At 45.7% G+C, this 20,578-nt stretch overlaps 2 protein-coding genes across 10 annotated transcripts in view; both read right to left on the bottom strand.

Moving 5' to 3' along the window:
• The window catches only part of slit1a (slit homolog 1a (Drosophila)), a 163,775-nt gene extending 153,545 nt beyond the window's left edge, over window positions 1–10,230 (bottom strand). For 6 of the 9 annotated variants that reach the window (XM_036960393.1, XM_036960389.1, XM_036960386.1 and 3 more), the window contains exon 1: window positions 9,617–10,229. In XM_036960393.1, coding sequence (XP_036816288.1) covers window positions 9,617–9,819 — 203 coding nt within the window. In that variant the 5' untranslated portion in view covers window positions 9,820–10,229. Of the gene's footprint in view, window positions 1–9,616 lie in introns of all 9 variants that reach the window. The other 3 variants (XM_036960387.1, XM_036960388.1, XM_036960391.1) reach the window with 2 other exon arrangements.
• Window positions 10,231–12,770: 2,540 nt separating this feature from the next.
• Window positions 12,771–19,220, bottom strand: LOC110502678 (rho GTPase-activating protein 19). Its single transcript, XM_021580903.2, has 11 exons — window positions 18,794–19,220; window positions 18,162–18,397; window positions 17,941–18,021; window positions 17,244–17,453; window positions 16,418–16,644; window positions 16,117–16,203; window positions 15,794–15,859; window positions 15,467–15,649; window positions 14,983–15,078; window positions 14,766–14,879; window positions 12,771–14,288 (listed from the first exon to the last, which is right to left on the bottom strand). Exons 1-11 carry the CDS (start codon window positions 18,808–18,810, stop codon window positions 14,232–14,234), a joined length of 1,374 nt encoding a protein of 457 aa, XP_021436578.2. The 5' UTR covers window positions 18,811–19,220; the 3' UTR covers window positions 12,771–14,231.
• Between the last annotated feature and the right edge of the window lie 1,358 nt (window positions 19,221–20,578).

Here is a 20,578-nt window from a genome sequence, read left to right on the forward strand (position 1 = left end):
AGAGCTCCTCACTGTGGGAACAAGCTGGTCATTTCAGCAACAAGACCCTCTGTTTTGTTCAGTGAACACTGATCCTCATTACAAACAAATTAACCACTAACTGAGCAGAGACCCCCAACCTTCAGCTGCCTGCCTGCCTGCCTGCCTGCCTGCCTGCCTGCCTGCCTGCCTGCCTGCCTGCCTGCCTGCCTGCCTGCCTGCCTGCCTGCCTGCCTGCCTGCCTGCCTGCCTGCCTGCCTGCCTGCCTGCCTGCCTGCCTGCCTGCCTGCCTGCCTGCCTGCCTGCCTGCCTGCCTGCCTGCCTGCCTGCCTGCCTGCCTGCCTGCCTGCCTGCCTGCCTGCCTGCCTGCCTGCCTGCCTGCCTGCCTGCCTGCCTGCCTGCCTGCCTGCCTGCCTGCCTGCCTGCCTGCCTGCCTGCCTGCCTGCCTGCCTGCCTGCCTGCCTGCCTGCCTGCCTGCCTGCCTGCCTGCCTGCCTGCCTGCCTGCCTGCCTGCCTGCCTGCCTGCCTGCCTGCCTGCCTGCCTGCCTGCCTGCCTGCCTGCCTGCCTGCCTGCCTGCCTGCCTGCCTGCCTGCCTGCCTGCCTGCCTGCCTGCCTGCCTGCCTGCCTGCCTGCCTGCCTGCCTGCCTGCCTGCCTGCCTGCCTGCCTGCCTGCCTGCCTGCCTGCCTGCCTGCCTGCCTGCCTGCCTGCCTGCCTGCCTGCCTGCCTGCCTGCCTGCCTGCCTGCCTGCCTGCCTGCCTGCCTGCCTGCCTGCCTGCCTGCCTGCCTGCCTGCCTGCCTGCCTGCCTGCCTGCCTGCCTGCCTGCCTGCCTGCCTGCCTGCCTGCCTGCCTGCCTGCCTGCCTGCCTGCCTGCCTGCCTGCCTGCCTGCCTGCCTGCCTGCCTGCCTGCCTGCCTGCCTGCCTGCCTGCCTGCCTGCCTGCCTGCCTGCCTGCCTGCCTGCCTGCCTGCCTGCCTGCCTGCCTGCCTGCCTGCCTGCCTGCCAACTCACAAAGAACTACAGTTCCATGGGTTTATTATACTTTTAACTCTGTTGATAAAATGTCCCTGTAAAATTCCACCAGAACTTTCTAGGTACAGCATGACAGGCAGGTAGCTAGATGTCTAGTTGAGTGTGTGGCACACTGCCAGTATGACCAGATTCCACAGCATATGGAGGTGGCAGCCAGGAGAGTCACAGGCCAGGAGAGAGGGAACAGGAGAAAAGAAGAGGGACGAAGAGGACAGCGAGACATAGGGATACAGAGAGAGAGAGAAAGCTGTCCGATAGAGAGATCAGCAATATGCAGACAGAGAGAGATTTCTCAAGGGAGTGGACAGGTCATCTTGGGATTGTTATTCACTACAATCTGTGGTGTGGCCTGCAGAGCTGAGAGACACTGACCTACATAGCACAATCCTAAAGAACATGCCTGTACCAACACTACCCAGGAGAGAGAGAGAGAGGGGAGGGGGGGGAGAGAGAGAGAGAGAGAAACCAGACCACAGACCAGAATAACAGAAACGAGGCTGGAATGCTTCAATCTACAGGCAGAGGTCATGTTTCTCTCTCTCTCCCCGTTTCCCTTAAATGCTGCTTTCATTCTCTCTCTCTCTCTCTCACTCTCTCGCTCTCTCTCTCAGCGAGGGACGAGGTGAGGGTCTTTGTGTGTGTGTGTGTGAGGTTAAGGTCTGAGTGTTTTCACCTAAGGAGAAGTAAATATTCCCCATCACTGACACAAACACTCCCACAGACCATGCATACGGTGTGAAACACACACACACACACACTGAATCCTGAATGTAATTTGCAAACCTCCCATTGACATCAATATCTAGTTTAAGCAGCCAAGCCCGTATCAAGTTGACTACATCAGCAACAGATATCAGCTTAGCCCAAACATCTGTCCTGAGAACCATCCTCCTTTGGACTTCACATACACAAACACTCACAAACCTTCTTACCACAACAACCTCGAGAACAGAATCCCACCACAATAAAGATAAAGGGAGATAGAGAGAGAGGGAGATATAGAGAGAGGGGTTGAAGGAAAGGAGGAGATGAGCCGAGAAAATGGTCAAATAGACAGTTAGTAATAAAACACAGATAGCATCTGCTATTGACTGTCTGTGTTAGAGACTAGCAGACTGGGAAAACATCACACACACTCAAACACACACAGATTTTGCGGTTATGACTAGAACCACGTTCACAGTTTGGGGGTCTTTCATGGTTTACTGCTGCATGACAGGACACACACACTCACAAAGTCACACACACATATGGTGACAGGAGCTAAGGTTTTACTCATGGTTCATATGGCTGAGTTATTTGGAGCAGGGTACTATCGACACCAGAGTTGTGACTTTGATTTCCACATGCTGAAAATGTGGCACTGTGTTAGTCCCTCTGTTTGGATAAAACACAATCTACATATTTACTTGATCTATGAAGATCTTTTGAGCACACAGCTCTGGTCCTGTATGACAGATGTCGACCAATGTGTTTGGCTTTGATGGGCACTGACTGATCTGTGTGTGTGTGTGTGTGTGTGTGTGTGTGTGTGTGTGTGTGTGTGTGTGTACATGCGTTTGAATGCGCACAAAGGATTTTCTCCTGCAGAGAAGACGCTGCACACATGCTGAATACTCTCTGTAGAGATGGGATCATTTACTGAACCATTGCACTGATGAACAATCTTTCAAACCTGACATATCTGCACTTCAAGTCAAGAAGAGAAAAGAAGAGGTTTCTCAATGTTTCAGCATAGGAATTAAACAGGGGAACAAAACAACTCACACTGCACTACATTTTGTTCCAGCCCTGTAATATCAGCACAAACATTATCTGAACGGCCCTCATACCAACATTAAGCATTCCTCTCTAGAAAGATTAGGACAGAAATGGTGTCGTAAAAAATACAAACCTGATTGAACAGTCTGCTGCAGGAGAAGACCTGCTTTTGTCCTCCTAAACCTCATTTATTCATTCATTAGCTTTTTTTGGCCATGGGGCTGGGAGGGTGGATGTCTCTCTCTCTCTCTCTTTCTTGTCAGGAGGTGGTAATCCCTTCATCGCTGATTAACACCTCTGTCCCTGCCAACCACTCCCAACCCTCATCTATGCTTCACCCCCCCTCTCTCTCTCACTCTCTCCTCTCTGTTATCACTCTCTCTCTTATTCATCCACAATACCATCCCTGTCTCCCTCCCTCCCCTTCTCCCCGGGAACCCTCTCTCTATCCCCTCCCTCTCTCTCTCCCTCCCTCCCCTTCTCCCCGGGAACCCTCTCTCTATCCCCTCCCTCTCTCTCTCCCTCCCTCCCCTTCTCCCCGGGAACCCTCTCTCTATCCCCTCCCTCTCTCTCTCCCTCCCTCCCCTTCTCCCCGGAACCCTCTCTCTATCCCCTCCCTCTCTCTATCCCTCCCTCCCCATCTCCCCATCTCCCCGGAACCCTCTCTCAATCACCTCCCTCTCTCTCTCCCTCCCTCCCTCCCCATCTCCCTGGAACCCTCTCTCTATCCCCTCCCTCTCTACCTCCCTCCCTCCCCATCTCCCCGGAACCCTCTCTCTATCCCCTCCCTCTCTCTCTCCCTCCCTCCCCATCTCCCCAGGGACCCTCTCTCTATCCCCTCCCTCCCCATCTCCCCGGAACCCTCTCTCTCTCCCTCCCTCCCCATCTCCCCGGAACCCTCTCTCTATCCCCTCCCTCTCTCTCTCCCTCCCTCCCCATCTCCCCGGGAACCCTCTCTCTATCCCCTCCCTCTCTCTCTCCCTCCCTCCCCATCTCCCCGGAACCCTCTCTCTATCCCCTCCCTCTCTCTCTCTCTCTCCCTCCCTCCCCATCTCCCCGGAACCCTCTCTCTATCCCCTCCCTCTCTCTCTCTCTCCCTCCCTGCCCATCTCCCCGGAACCCTCTCTCTATCCCCGCCCTCTCTCTCTCTCTCCCTCCCTCCCCATCTCCCCAGAACCCGCTCTCTATCCCCTCCCTCTCTCTCTCCCTCCCTCCTTCCCTCCCCATCTCCCCGGAACCCTCTCTCTATCCCCTCCCTCTCTCTCTCCCTCCCTCCCCATCTCCCCGGAACCCTCTCTCTATCCCCACCCTCTCTCTTTCTCTCCCTCCCTCCCCATCTCCCCGGAACCCTCTCTCTATCCCCGCCCTCTCTCTTTCTCTCCCTCCCTCCCCATCTCCCCAGAACCCTCTCTCTATCCCCGCCCTCCCTCTCTCTCTCCCTCCCTCCCCATCTCCCCGGAACCCTCTCTCTATCCCCGCCCTCTCTCTCCCTCCCTCCCCATCTCCCAGGAACCCTCTCTCCATCCCCTCCCTCTTTCTCTCTCTCTTGTCAAGAGTAAATTATGGATCAGATGAGCAGAGAACTGTCACTTATACCGGCTGTGGGGTGGTGCCAAAAACACTGCAGGCATCCCCAGGCACACACACACTGGCACAGCCCTGGAAAAAACCTGGCCATCAAAGCCTCCAAGCTCCCCCACATGAATCTATCTATTCCATTCTTTATTATCTCACACAAGTACATACTCATATACACACATACAGTACCAGTCAGAAGTTTGGACACACCTACTCATTCAAGGGTTTATTTCTATTTTTTCTTCTTTTTTTTAAACAAATTTCTATATTGCAGAATAATAGTGTAGACATCAAAACTATGAAATAACACATGGAATGACATAGTAACCAAAAAAGTGTTAATCAAATCAAAATATATTTTATATATGAGATTCTTCAAAGTAGCCACCCTTTGCCTTGATGACAGCTTTGTACACACTTGGCATTCTCTCAACCAGCTTCATGAGGTATGCACTTCAATTAACATGTGTGTCTAGTTAATAGTTCATTTATGGTATCATTTTTCTTTCCTTGTTAATGTGTTTGTGACAGTGTTGGGGTGGTATACAGAAGATAGCCCTATTTGGTAAAGATTATGGCAAAAACAGCTCAAATAAGCAAAGACAATCCATCATTACTTTAATTAAATCTTTATTTAACTAGGCATGTCTATTAACAACAAATTCTTATTTTCAATGATGGCCTAGGAACACTGCCTGTTCAGGGGCAGAATGACCAGTCAGCTTGGGGATTTGAACTTGCAACCTTTTGGTTACTAGTCCAACACTTGAACCGCTAGGCTACGCTGTCACCCCGAATAAAGATCATGATGGTCGATCAATCCGGAAAATGTCAAGAACTTTGAATGTTTCTTGAAGTGCAGTCGCAAAAACCATCAAGCGCTATGATGAAACTGGCTCTCATGAGGACCGCCACAGGACAGGAAGACCCAGAATTACCTCTGCTGTAGAAGATAAGTTCATTAGAGTTACCAGCCTCAGAAATTTCAGCACAAATAAATGCTTCACAGAGTTCAAGTAACAGACACATCTCAACATCAACTGTTCAGAGGAGACTGCATGAATCAGGGCTTCATGGTCGAATTGCTGCAAATAAACCACTATTAAAGGACACCAATAATAAGAAGAGACTTGCTTGGGCCAACAAACACGATTAATGGATATTAGACTGGTGGAAATCTGTCCTTTGGTCTGATGAGTCAAGATTTGAGATGTTTGGTTACAACCGCCATGTCTTTGTGAGACACAGAGTAGGTGAATGGATGATCTCTGCATGTGAAGTTCCCTCCGTGAAGCATGGAGGAGGAGGTGTAGTGGTGTGGGTGTGCTTTGCTGGTGACACTGTCTGTGATTTATTTAGAATTCTAGGCACACTTAACCAGCATGGCTACCACAGCATTCTGCAACAATACACCATCCCATCTGGTTTGCGCTTAGTGGGACTATAATTTGTTTTTCAACAGGACAATGACCCAACACACCTCCAGGCTGTGTAATGGCTATTTGAACAAGAAGGTGAGTGATGGAGTTCTGCATCAGATGACCTGGCCTCCACAATTACCCGACCTCAACCCAATTGAGATGGTTAGGGATGAGTTGGACCGTAGAGTGAATCAAAAGCAGCCAACAAGTGCTCATCATATGTGGGAACTCCTTCAGAGTGTTGGAAAAGCATTCCAGGTGAAGCTGGTTGAGAGAATGGCAAGTGTGCAAAGCTGTCATCAAGGCAAAGGGTGGCTATATATCCATTTGTTTAACACTTTTTTTGATTACTACATTATTCCATATGTGTTATTTCATAGTTTTGATGTCTTCACTATTATTCTACAATGTACAAAATTGTTAAAAAAAAACACACAAAAAACCTTTTGACTGGTACTGTACATGTACACACATACACCATCACATACAGACAGGCAGACAGGCTGTAGACAATGAATGCACATGGAGTCCATGCTTGTCTGGGGTGAGTCCAACACTCTACCGTATCCCAGAGCAGGGCATTCTCTGGCATAAAGATAATCTTCTACTAACACTACCCTTCAGACACACACACCAGCCAAAAACACACATAGTTTTTTCATTTATTTTTATTTAACTAGGCCCAACACGTGCTCCTGAGTGGCACAGCGGTCTAAGGCGCTGCATCTCAGTGCAAGAGGCGTCACTACAGTCCCTGGTTCGATTCCAGGCTGTATCACATCCGGCCGTGATTGAGAGTCCCATAGGATGGCGCATAATTGGCCCAGTGTCGTACGGATTTGGTCGGGGTAGGCTGTCATTGTAAATAAGAATTTGTTCTTAATGAACTGACTTGCCTAGTTAAACAAAAAAATAGACAAGTCATTTAAGAACAAATTTGAATTTACAATGACGGCCTACCAAAAGGCCTCCTACGGGGGCTGAGATTAAAAATAAAATATAGGACAAAGCACACATTGTAAATAAGAGAGACAACACTGCGATGAGTCTGACCCTGAGGTGGCTGGAGAGCTGTATTCTGCTGAAGAGAGGATGAACGAGGCCAGCCCAGTCATTCCAATCCCATTATCAGCTCATTGCCACTCCACACAGATAGTCCACAGTGTTATCAGAGCTGTCCAGCAGCCATAGCTGGATCCATTAGAGAGATAACACAGATAAGAGAAACAGATAAGAAGGGGTGGTAATAGAGAAATAGATGCAAGCTAGGGACGGCCATTTCTGAAACTTGTGGGATGTGTGCATATACTGTATATGTGTGTACCAAAATATGTCATATTTAAATACCTGTTGAATTGCATCAGGCCTATACAAACCAATCCATGGCATAGTTTAAGTATGAGTGATGCAGAGAGGTTTGTTTGTGAATTGGACTAAGAATGGACGGCAGGCTGAAGACATCCTAGCCAATGCAGGAGAAGGTGTGTGGTGTGATTTTAACACCTGGAGCTGAGCTGAGCTGAGATACAGTCTGTGGAGGTCAGAGGTCAGAGGTCAGGGCTGATCCAAACCCACAGTGACAAGTGTAAATGGGAAACTGCAGTCAGTGTCAAGACCTCCCCCAAATCACACACACACACACATACTCACGGTCCACTGACCAACACACATCGTTCACACACACACTTTCCCCTCAAATCGCCCCAGCATTCCAGGATTGGCCAATAAAGCTTGTCCAGACAGGCTGTGTCCCTCTAACCTCCTTCATACCTTCCCCTCTCTCCACCTGAAGTCAATGTAAAGGCCTGTTCTCTGCCCCAGTAGTTGTCTACCCCAATACCCCTCACCAATATTGCACTATTATCAGCCTTAGCGGTGTTTTCACACACACAGACCCAGCGGACCAGCGGGGGGGGGGGGGGGGGGTTTGACTTGTTCAATCATCTTGATGGATCACCCTATATACCAACCCTGGATTACAGAGAGTTTATATTGTTAACTAACCAATTCATGGAGACCAAGAACCTTCTACATGACATACACACACACACACATACGCGCGCGCATTGACAGAAAACTTGAAACGCTTGACTACTTAAAAGTCTAACCGCCAAAGAGTGAAGGTCTGCCAGACACACAGACAGAAGCATTTAGAGAGGCACAGAAATCCATCCTATTTAGCAAGACGGTTTGAAGCATGAAATCACATTACAAATCCCAGGTATAACAGCTAGTATACATGACCTACACATATATAAACTAACTACAACACATAAAACACACTTCAGTTTAACTACGGTACACTCTCAGAGCATACGGCTGTTCATGTAAAAGGAAACCACAAAATCGTCATGTTTCCCCCTAGAAAATGTCCCAAGCGTGTGTCTGTGTGTGTGTGTGTGTGTGTGTGTGTGTGTGTGTGTGTGTGTTCTGTCTGTGAACATACAAGCAGCTCTGACACATGCATCCGCTACAAAAAGGTGTTCTTAGAAATGAAATATGGAGTTCATGAAATATGCAGTCAGCTCCCGCTACGCAAACGCTGCTTCTGACACAAGTGTTTCTCTCCTCTCTCTCTCTCTCCTCCGTTCCCACAACATCTTTTATTCATCTGAGCTATTCTAGAAGCTGAAACAGAACAATCTATTTCCCTCACCTCTCCTATCCTCCTCCTCACCACTGATTTACAGATGAATATTTCAAAAGGAAATCCATAAAAGGAGAAATCTCTTTCCACTTCTCTCATCATCCCTCCACTTTCTCCTTCCTGCTACAAGACGTCCAGCAGATCTTCTCACAGGCAGGACACACTTAAGGAGCAGATTTGCTTAATTTTCTACATGATTTAACAATTTGGGGGAGAGGGGGGTCTGCAAGAGGGAGGGAGGGCCGGTGCAGGAGGGGGAAAGAGAGAGAAAGAGAAGATCCAGTCTACAGATAGTGAACTAACTATATCATCAGGAGAATACACCGTGTCCTGAAACCAAGAGAATGTAGGCTAACATTTACATCTCGTCTAGAGGGAGTCAAATTAACAATGGATTATTTTAATAGAGAAGATTGAAATAAAAAAAGATGCAAATATGGAGTGAAATTCAGCTCATAAATACATATACCATACCACCACATCAAAATAGAAGCTTACTGATTTAATCATCTCACAGTAACATTTTGCCGCATAGAAAAGGGGAAATAGTGAAGATCAACAGTCAATTGTAGTAATTATATTAAACTAATTAGTGGAGCATTTCCACATTTTGCGGTGAACATGTATGTATGTGTGAGCCTGTAGACATACACACACACACACACACACAACAACGGCAGGTATGTCAATCATGGACACATGAACGGCATACATCTACTCCGGCTCGTTCCAGTCTCTCATGCCTATTTATACCTGACTGGAATGCTATGCATGCACACACACACACACACACCACTCAGGGCTATTGTTCTCTCTCTGTTTCAGCAAAGTCATGTGCGCCACCACACACACAGAAACAGACACACAGAGACATAGAACCACAGACAGGCAGACAAATGCACACTTACAGTAAAGAGACAGACAGACAGACAGACAGACAGACAGACAGACAGACAGACAGACAGACAGACAGACAGACAGACAGACAGACAGACAGACAAATAAACACATATAGTAAAGAGACAAACAGACAGACAGACAGACAGACAGACAGACAGACAGACAGACAGACAGACAAATAAACACATATAGTAAAGAGACAGACAGACAGACAGACTAATAAACAGATATAGTAAAGAGACAAACAGACAGACGGACACACAAACACACACAGGTATGGTACAGAAGTAAACACTTACAGTCTCTCGGTGTTGCGGGGTATATTCCGGGGCATGGTTTTGATGCCCAGCCCATGGCAGTCCACCGTGGTGCCACTGCAGGTACACAGGGCAGGGCACGAGCTGACGTAGCCTGTCACCAGGGCACAGAGAACCAGCACACAGACCCAGTACCCAGGCAACCTCCCCACGCCTGCCCCAGAACAAGCTCCTCTACCAGGCATGATCTCCACGACTGCAGCCTCCTGCTTCTCAAAACCTGGCTCCAAAAAAGCCTTTTCTCTTTCTTTCTCCTTCTCTCTGCAAAATCCCCAATTCCTACTACAGAATACAAGTTTTTTACAATCAGTGTGTAGGCTCACGTAGAATGAGAAAGAACTCTCACTGTTACAACATAAAACAGGGCTAGAAATAAGTAATGTCCTCAGTTGGTAATGTATTCTGAAAGGCTTGATTTTCTTCTCTTTTTCTCGCAAAGGGAACTATCCACCTCTCTCTTCTCTTTGTGGAGTTGTTCTGTTCTGCACTCGTTCGCTCACGACTCTTCTCTCTCTCTGTCCCGCTCTGCTCTGCTTGTCTGACTAGGGGGAATGGGGATAGAGCAGAATGAAGAAAAGCCTATCTCTCTCTCCTACACACACAGCAGTCATCCATCACAAGGAGCTACAAATAGCAGACCCCTGACTCCACCCCTCCCCCTCCTCTTTCCCTCCTCCCCCCCCCCCCCCTCCACACACACACACACACACACACACACACAGAACCCTGCCTGAACTCTCTCATTCTCTCTCAATCTGTCTTTTAGTCCCTCATTTTCTCTCTTATTCTCACCCTCACAACTCTCTCTCTGTCCTTTATTCGGTTTCATTCTCTCCCAGGCTTGCCTCCAGGCAGCCCGTATAGAGCAGAGAGCAGTAACCTGTGACACTGTTCAACCCCTGTCCCCAGTATCACAAGGGTCTGTGTAAGTGTACGTATGTGTGTTTAAATACATACATACAAAATGTACATTTATGACCACCTAATATAAGGACTTGGACATTAGTAGACTGTTGAAGTCCATAGTGGTGGCTAGGAGGAGGTTAGTCTCCAACCTCTCTCCAAACAATGAAATAAAGTCCTCTGTGCTCCGGCTCTTCCTGCACGCACTGTGGTGGAGCCATCCCAACGTAAAAACACTATAACAGAACCTGAAGAACCCTGGAAGCCCAATCTCTGGCTTACAAAGAAAAAGGAGGAGAAAAAGACAGAGAGACTGATGGAGATGAGGTACTGTACGAACAAAAAGAGAAGTGTGTTCCGTTCTTCCTAGGCCCCGCCAGACACACGCACACGTAGTAGAGAGAGAGTGATCCATCTGGCCCAGTAAAAGTGTCAGTGTTGTATAGATCTTCCTAACATGGGTCCTGAACACAGGGGAGAGGGTGGTGTTTAGGGCGTCTCTCCCTGTCCCTCCACTCTCTTACAGAGCTGTGAATGGAATACACTTACACACCTCTCTGTCCGAGATGTGGGAAGAGACGACACCAATTTGCACTTAAGAGTACTAGCAAACAGTACCACAACTCATATAGGAAATAAAATAAGTCAACCTCAAGGCTCAGGTGCATGTCTCTTTTATGTGTAGTAATTGTGAAGTAATTTAGTAGTAACTAGAGTTTACCAAATGGAGAAAATAGAAGAGTTGTGTGAAGTTTAATTAATCTAAAACACTACTATGTATCAGGGACGCAACTTTCACTGGGGACATGTCCAACCCACATTCTAAAATTGCATTTTGGTCCCCCACAGTTTTATCATTAGAATGGGATTGGAATGACAAAATGAGGCAATGGTTTGCCTCCGTGTGGTCGGGTAGGCTGTTTGGAGTGTTTATCCGACTGGATTAAAAAAAAAAGTTTTTTGAAATAAAAGTTCTCTCTAAAACCAAAGTTTGGCATGGATGTGTGTCTGACTGAGAATGGGCGGAGAACACATTCTAAATAAAACCAGAATTTGACCTGGTAACTATATACAGTAGTGACCATTGGTATTTCCAGCACAGTCACTGCTGTCCTGTTGTGTATTTACAGGACCTGAGAGTGGCAGCAGTCCCCTGCTGGAGGGCTGTAAAACCTGTGTACAACATACACGACACACACACATTAAGAGGCATGTGCACACACACAGGTGCACTGTGTATACTTCTAATACCAAACATGCAACAACACAATCATGACACACACATTCCAACCACCTGCATTGTGGATAACTTCTTAGTTCCTTGTCCCCCTTTCTTTCATAACCTAATGCTTATTCACAGAATTTCCAGGAGAAAAATAAACTGCAGACAAAAATAGATGCATTTTAATTTAGACTTTTGCTCCTGGAATGTAAGGAAAGTGTATGATATCACACTTTCATAAACTACCAGGGACAAGATAAACACTCTTATTGAAAAGTACATTCCCTTTTTCGGGAACATCTCAGTTATAACAAAGTAAAATTCTACACGTTTCCAAGCTGAAAAATAATTGTGAGAAAAGATTTAACACTAAACATCTACCAAAGTGATTTCAGGGCATCTTTACAAAAGGCTGAGCATTTGCATCTCAAGTGCTCCATCTTGTGGTTAAAACTAAACTACACTCGGTCACTGCAGACCGGTCACTAGTTCCAGTCAGTTAAGCAGACAAAATCAAAGAGAACTAAATATTCACCAAATACCTGTGAATTAATTAAATGTTCAAACATGTACATAAAACCTTGCTATGTTATAAAATCTTCAATCACGGTCAATCTTCAGCATGACATCGTATCAGTTTAAAACATTGCCTCTTTTATCAATATTCCACACAACCAATAACACATTTTACCACAAAGGAAATAAAGATGTTCGTTTCATTGTCTTTGAACAGCGGTTTGTTGCATAGCTTCTCAGTAGCAACGCTATTGATTATCAATATTTCACACAACCAATAAGTTCTCCCGAGTGGCGTCACTACAGACCCTGTAGAGTCCCCGAGCTGAATCACAACCGGCCGTGATCGGGAGTCCCATAGGGCGGCGCACAATTGGCCCAGTCGTCCAGGTTAGGGGAGGGTTTGGCCGTCATTGTAAATAAAAATGTGTTCTTAACTGACTTGACTAGTTAAATAAATAAATAAATTATTTGTGCACAAAGGAAATAAAGATGTTTGTTTCATTGTATTTTAATGGCAGTTTGTTGCATAGCTTCACAGTAGCGCCAATAATGACAGACGTGCTGTTGTAAGTGTAGCACATTCACATTGAAACAGCTTGACAGACATAATTCTGATGCTCAATAGTCAGATCAGTAGAATGGAAATGCCGCCGACACTGAAATGTTAAGTTAATGTTGCCACTAGAAAAAGGAAATCGTGAAACAGATGTAAATTATTCACATTTCCGTAAAAATAAAAAATTATTGTTGGTAGAGAATTTGTGTGAAGATATGGTTGAATCTTGTCAGGATTCAGCACTCAATGTCTGACTGGTTTTGAAAATAGCTATAAACAGAACCAATGCAGATAGGCCATGGATAAAAACATGTGATATTAAATAACAAATATTGTAACAGATTGCATAGAAAAACTTTTCTGTAACAGTATCAAAAAGGACAGATATTGCATAAAACATAAGCGGATAAAAAATAATACCATTAATACACATTTTGGTTGTAGTCTCAGAAAAAAAAGTTAAAAATACAAACACAGTAAAAATGAAAAAAGTATTTAAAGAGAGACAGAAAAAAAGAGAGAAAAAATAAAAATAAATCAGTGTTGACAGATTAAGACCGTGGCTACAGAAACACTCCCAAACAAAGCAACAGTGAGTTCACACACGTTGTAATAACAGCAGACCATTAGCTACTCCTACGGTCTCATTCACATCTACTAGGTTTTCCTTAACACATGACCAGACCAGGAAAACCAGTCATAGCCCTACATACCATGTTCCAAGACTTTACTCTCACTCACCTCTCCCTCTATCTTTCTTTCACACTCATCTCTGCTCAGTCTGAACACATTAGACGATGCTACTGCCTCCACAGTCACACCAACTGGAATACATTAAACTATCTCAAATGGGACTTAGGCTTAAATAAAGATTCAATTCAATATAATGCATCACACATTAACTTTACTACTTTGCTAATATAATTTTAAGGCACTCAAAACACTTTGCTTAGCTTAAACGTTTACTACAAACCAGCACAAACTCCCTATAGATCCAGCTTACTTCTACCTACCCGAGACAATGTTTGTCCACATGGCATGCTCTACACAGTAGTAACTAACTCAAAACACATGCAAAAGTTTAAACCACAAAAATGTGGGTTTTCAATTGGTTCTCACTGGTTTTTCTAGTCATTCTAACTCCTACTTGACCAGAATGACCGAGGTGTACATGTGTTGTGTCTTTCCAAACAGAACAAGGAAGAGATGAAAACTAATTTACTGGTCTACATGGTTCTACTGCTTTTAAGACAACACATTATTTGGCTTGTAAATGACTTGACTGTTTAACTCTCTCAGGGTGTCTCCCTGTTTGTTAAAAGATTCATTTTAAAACCAAGTTAGATAAATGTTTTTGAGAGTGAGAGGAGAAAGTTGTGGATGAGCTGAGCTGACTGCTAGACCGACGTCTCCTGCGTTGGCGAGAAGCACATCCTTTTAAGAGACGAGGAATCCTGAGAAAAGAGAGAGAATAACCTCATGTATTTCAGAGTCCGTTCTACTTAACCTTGGCGCCAAACCCATCCGAAAATGTCACTCAAATAAACCCCATTGGGGAGAGTTTAGGGAGGGAGTTTGCCCTGTGGTTAGCCACTGGTTGGTGAGCTAATGGTAATACACTCCATCCATACCACAACGCAGTAGTCATGGTTTAACTGGCTCACCAGGACTGTGGGTTGGAGCCCTGCATATATGTCACTCTAAATTACCATATTATGACCATATTCTACCATTATTATCATATTAGTAAATGGGGAGAACGACGCAGTCACCCACTGGTGACAGGTTTATAGCTGTGAATCATGATGCTAACCAGGCAAACAGACAGTTTCATTTGTTTGGTTTGAACCTGAGACAAAGTAACACTTCACTATACCGTTCCTATTACGCACACATACAGTGATTCAGCTATGGAGATGTATAGTACTTACCCATCCAAAGCTGCTGTCCTCCTCCTCCTGTCTGTCTGCTGAGCTGCTGGGTCCTGGAGTCACCAGGCTACTGCTAGACTTCTCCACCGGGCCCTGGGTACCTAACGCTCTCCTCTGGTACACACACAAACATAGCTCTCAAAAATCACACATCCTGTCTAACATCTTCCTGGGATTGACAGAACATTTAGCTATTATTTTAAATAATGGATGATACCCGGATTCCGCCAAAGGAGCGTGAGCGGCGATGTTTCCTATTCGAGTACAGTGTCTGTTGGTCACTCAATGGCGTCCCAGGGATCTGCTTAGCAAACTACACAACACACAAAAACAGTGAAAGTCTTAATAATAATGCTAATAATTAGGTGGGTCTGTACATTTATCCTATTTCACAAGTGTGTAGTATATGCATGTGAAATGTTTTTGTTTTTGCATATTCCACTCCCCGAGAAACCTTGAGTGGGGTCACGGCCAGCGAATAGCCATTATTGATGGTGACCGTGGAACAATTAGAATTAAGTACCTTGCTCAAGGGCACGTTGGAAGATTTTTCACCTAGTCGGCTCAGGGAATTGACCCAGCGACCTCTCGGTTACTGGCCCAACGCTCTTAACCGCTAGGCTACCTGCCACCCTTTTGGCCAAACACTCATTATTTCTGCACATTCTGCAAATACAGGTGTAGGCATGTGTGTGTCCCACCTGTCTGATGAGTTTCTTCTTCTTGGCAGACTCAGGCATGCTGCTGACCTGTTGGTAAAGCTCTCTGAGGGCCAGCTCAGTGTGTGTGTTACTGCTGGTGGTCCCGTCTGTACTCGTCACAGCCCCACCAGCCCTCTTAGAGGGGGAGGGGTGAGCACCCACACCACACAGAGCCAGGCCATCCTGGTAGGGAGGAGAGGAGTGAATTGATAACAGGTCTTCGCTGAGTTTGAGATATTCCCTGATAGAAGACACGATCGATTTAGGTTGCCCAACAGTCAAATAGTGATGGAAATCAACTAGACAGAGTTTCTGTAGTGTACTCACCGTAAACTGGGAGGTGGTTGATCCTTTAAAATGCATGCGGGCGAGTTCTTTGACATACGCAGGAGCCTTGAGGAAAAACACAGACAATTACCACCTTTGTCATTGTTTAGACAAACAAAACTCACAGGTTTCAGGCGACCAAACTGTGATTGACATGTGAAATGATTGACTGACGCAGACACAGTATTGACTCAGGTGAAAATCCCCAGACAGTTATTGTTCCAGAACCCAGATGATTGAGTGCGACAGAGGGGAGGGTAATGAATAGGGATATTGATTAAAAATGGCTACTGGAGAATGAATGCTAGCCAGTCAATTTTCACCCTGAAGAGTTTCTGTGAGTGCTTGATGAGGAAAGCCACAGAGTTGTTTAGCTTCTTAATATTCCCCTGGAGGTCACTGGCTTGCACCTGGAAAAGACACACAATACTAATGAGAAGAAACAACAATAATCAACTAATGGGAGAGAGGAATGGTGAGGGGGAGGGAGAGAGAAAGTAATTGTCTGGTTTGACATTTTACTGCATTGTTAGGAGCTAGTAACATAAGCATTTCACTGCACCCACTATAACATCTACTAAACTGTGTACACAACCAATAAACTTTGGTTTGAACAAGACGTACATGTTTGGGCCAGATGATGTGTGGAGCCACCATGGTGGCCAGGTTGATGGCAGACATCTTGTTGTTGTGCTGGTTGCGAGCGGTGTGGTAGAGCAGGTCCAAGAGCAGTTTGAGCAGACTGTAGTTGGCTGGAGGCAGCAGCATGAACAGCAGCTGGAAGGTCTCGATCTGACGTTCCTTATCCGGCACTGAAGTCTTGTTCCCCTTCTCATCAAACTGGGTCAGCTCTGGAGATAATCACCCCTATTTTCATAACGTTTGGTTTTTGGCAGACTTGCATCCACAAATAGTTTAAAATTTAACACTTACACAGCATACAAAACATTAAGAACAACTGCTCTGTCCATGACAGGTGAACCAGGTGAAAGCTATGATCCCTTATTGATGTCACTTGTTAAATCCACTTCAAATAAGTGTAGATGAAGAGGAGACAGGTTAAAGGATTTTAAAACGTTGAGACAATTAAGACATGGATTGTGCATGTGTGCCATTCAGAGGGTAAATGGGCAAGATAAAAATATTTAAGTGCCTTTGAACTGGGTATGGTAGTAGACACACCGGTTTGTGTCAAGAACTGCAACGCGGCTTGGTTTTTCCACTCTCAACAGTTTCCTGTGTTTATCAAGAACAGGCCCCCACCCAAAGGACACTCCGCCAACTTGAAAAAAACGTGGGAAGCATTGGAGTCAACATTGGCCAGCATTCCTGTGGAATGCTTTCAACACCTTGTAGAGTCCTTGCCCAAACAAATTAAGGCTGTTCTGAGGGCAAGGGGAGGGGGTGTACTCGTGTATATTTAGGTTATATGGCTTGTTGTGTATGTTACCTGCTATCTTCAGATAGGCGTGGTAGTGTCTGTGTGTGAGTAGGGGTTCAGGCAGCTCTCCTAGGAATGCTTTAAGCAGGGTGGCAGCATCATTAGGATGGAAGTCCCCAGTCTCCAGGTCTATCTCTGTCCCGGCGTTCAACATCTCTCGCAGGGCCGCCTGCCGCAGGCTGTGGCCTGGCACACGGAACAACCCCTCCACATGGAGATCTGAGAGAGAGGGATTACAGATGGATAGAGATAAGGGGAAGAGATTATTAGGTGTATGAGAGTGAGAGAAGCAGTGGCGAGTGAATGGGGGGGAGCAAACAGAAATGCAAAATAGAGGAGAGAACAGACAGAAACAGAAAAAAGGAGAGTAAAGTGTTTTCAGATGAATTATTGACTCCCCTGCTCTATCCCAGTGTCCACTTTCAGACGTTGACATCACTAGAGCAGGAAATAGACCATGAGCTCATACCTACTCACTCATTCAGCGCTCAGACTTAAAGACGAGATATTAACACTAGACAGACTGGGCCAGAAAATAACACACAGAACGCCTATTAGGTGCTCCTGCCAGGATTTTGAGGACAGAAATAGGACATGAACTGGTAAAATTAGAACACTTCTACAAAACGTTGAAAGCAAATTATGTTTCTTTCTAGATGCAGGCTGAAAGGTGAACTTGTAAAGATGGGATAACTGTAGAACTCACTCTTGCTGAGGTATTCAATCAGCTGGTGGATCTGTGCTATGCCCTCCTCCGTCAGAGGAGCACCAAACACCACTCCTTTATCTGGAAATCACCACAAAAAAAGATGTGTAGTGAATGGACAGCACAGGACATTTGAAATGCACAGACTGCAAACTACACAAAGACCTCAGTGTGTGTGTGTGTGTGTGTGTGTAGAGTACACAACATTATGGTTAATTCACCTTTGCGTTTGAGGAAGTTGAAAGAGCGTAGGAAGCCTGTGTGTGCTGTGGGCAGTCTGGGGTCTGCCTCTCCTGTGAGCTGGGCAAACTCATCCCCTGGCAGGTCTATGAGCCTGGTGATGTTACTGAGGACCAGCTCGGTGAACACCTGGGGACGCTCATGTTTCAGACGCTCCACAAAGAAGTCTGGGTTGAAGATGACCAGCTGTGGTGCAGGGTCCTGAGAGTTCACTACACTGCACACGGTCCATCCGGGGTGGGAGGGGAGAGAGTGGAGACAAATAGTCTGGTTGTTATTGTTTAGTAGCTAATTAACTACTTAATGTTACCTAAAAATAATGTTCAGGTCTGATGTGTCAAAGAGCCAACAAGCAACTAAGTCTTGCAAGTACCAATTTGCAAACCCATTATAACGATCAAGTATGTAGCTGGATAGTAACGAACGTAGCTAGCTAGATGGCTAGGGAAGTTAGCTAGCTAGTTGCTAGTAAAATCTCTCTCCAGCCGGTTGAGTAACGTTAGGCGTATCTGAGAGATAGCAACAGTCATGTCCACATAATGAGTGTAATTATGTTGTTATCATGCACAGTGCAAACTGTTTGGCGGTCACAATTGTTAGATGATATGCCTACCTTACGTTTTCGTCCATTTTGAATCTTCCGCTGTTCCATTCCTTACCCCGCCTCCTTGGATGCTGAAACTACTATCAGCACCACAGACTGAAGGGGTAACCCAGACACCTCACAAGGGCCATAAATCTGACGCATCTGTGAAGAATGTTTTTTTCACCACCAAACATGGTGGTGAGAGGAAGTCCAGTCGCGGGTCGTTGGAATGGATGGAAGTCGGCTAAACTGGTCCAACGTTCTGCTAATTTTCTAATCGATGAAACATCTGATCTCAATTCATTTTTATGTTCCCAAACTAAAATGTGTTACGAACACAGTGCACTAAGGTTTATATACTTTACACTTTTTCCCAAATTATTTTTTAAAATTGCTGTTTAGGAGTGCACGGTCGAAATTAGTTTGTGTACACACGCACTTCACAGAGGAGGCGTTCCTTAATGGAAATATGCAAATATATGCTACAACGCGCCAATAGGATCTCGATAGTTCGTGATTCGCTTTACCCACCTCCTTGCTTGTTCTGCCCACAATGCTTCATTTGCTTCCACTGTAAACGATACAGATGAACTATCTTGGGTTAGTTAGAAATCTTTGCTACCACTGGACCCAACCCTTCTTCTTCGGTGAGGTTTAACGGCAGATGGCATCCAATGTATGTTGCATTACCGCCACCAACTAGACTGGGGTATAAAGCCATTATATTTTGATCCACACAATGATTTTTTTTTTTTTTTTTTTACCCTACCACCTAAACAGAGGAGGCTGGTGGGAGGAACTATAGGAGGAATAAATGGAACGGTATCTAATCCTCCACTGCATCTAATCCTTTAGGTGCCAAAAGGCAGACTGGAGCGAAGGTTCACCTTCCAACAGGACAACGACCCTAAGCACACAGGCAAGACAACGCAGGAGTGGCTTTGGGACAAGTCTCTGAATGTCCTTGAGTAGCCCAGCCAGAGCCCAGACTTGAACCCATTTGAACATCTCTGGAGAGACCTGAAAATAGCTGTGCAGCGACGCTCCACATCCAAGTTGAGAGAGCTTGAGAAGATATGCAGAGAAGGGAGAAACTCCCCAAATACAGGTGTGCCAAGCTTGTAGCGTCATACACAAGAAGACTCGAGGCTGTAATTGCTGCCTAAGGTGCTTCGACAAAGTAAAGGGTCTGAATACTTATGTAAATGTGATTATGTTTTTTTTTTTAAATGGAATACATTTTCGAAAATTTATAAAAACCTGTTTTTGCTTCGTCATTATGGGATATTGAGGGGAAAAAAACAATAATACATTTTAGAATAAGACTAACGTAACAAAATGTGTAAAATGTCAAGCGGTCTGAATACTTTCAGAATGCACTGTATGAACACTAAGAATACAACCTTACTGAAGCATATATCACTTGTTGACCTATCCCTCTGTGCTACACATATCTACTATTCAAGGTCATCCTCTCAGGATCCCTCACCCTTAACCCATCCTCCTGTTTTCTTCACTCCCGTAGCATATGACAACTTCTGTACTACTCTGACCACCTCAACCTGCCTCTCTCACAACACACACTTCCTATCCCCAGCTACATGGGCACTCCTACAGTTGACACACACACAACTTGTCCCACCAAAACATCACATTCATCTGTCCCATGCCCTCCTGCACACTATCACATCTTGGAATGTCCATCCTACACACTGCTGCAACTGACCATACAAGTGGAACCTGAAACACTGCAGTGGGTTCGGCTCAAAAACTCTAAACAGGATAACTTAATATATCCTAACATGACTTCGT

The sequence above is a fragment of the Oncorhynchus mykiss genome, chromosome 23 (assembly GCF_013265735.2).
Source record: "Oncorhynchus mykiss isolate Arlee chromosome 23, USDA_OmykA_1.1, whole genome shotgun sequence".
Lineage (NCBI taxonomy): Eukaryota > Metazoa > Chordata > Actinopteri > Salmoniformes > Salmonidae > Oncorhynchus > Oncorhynchus mykiss.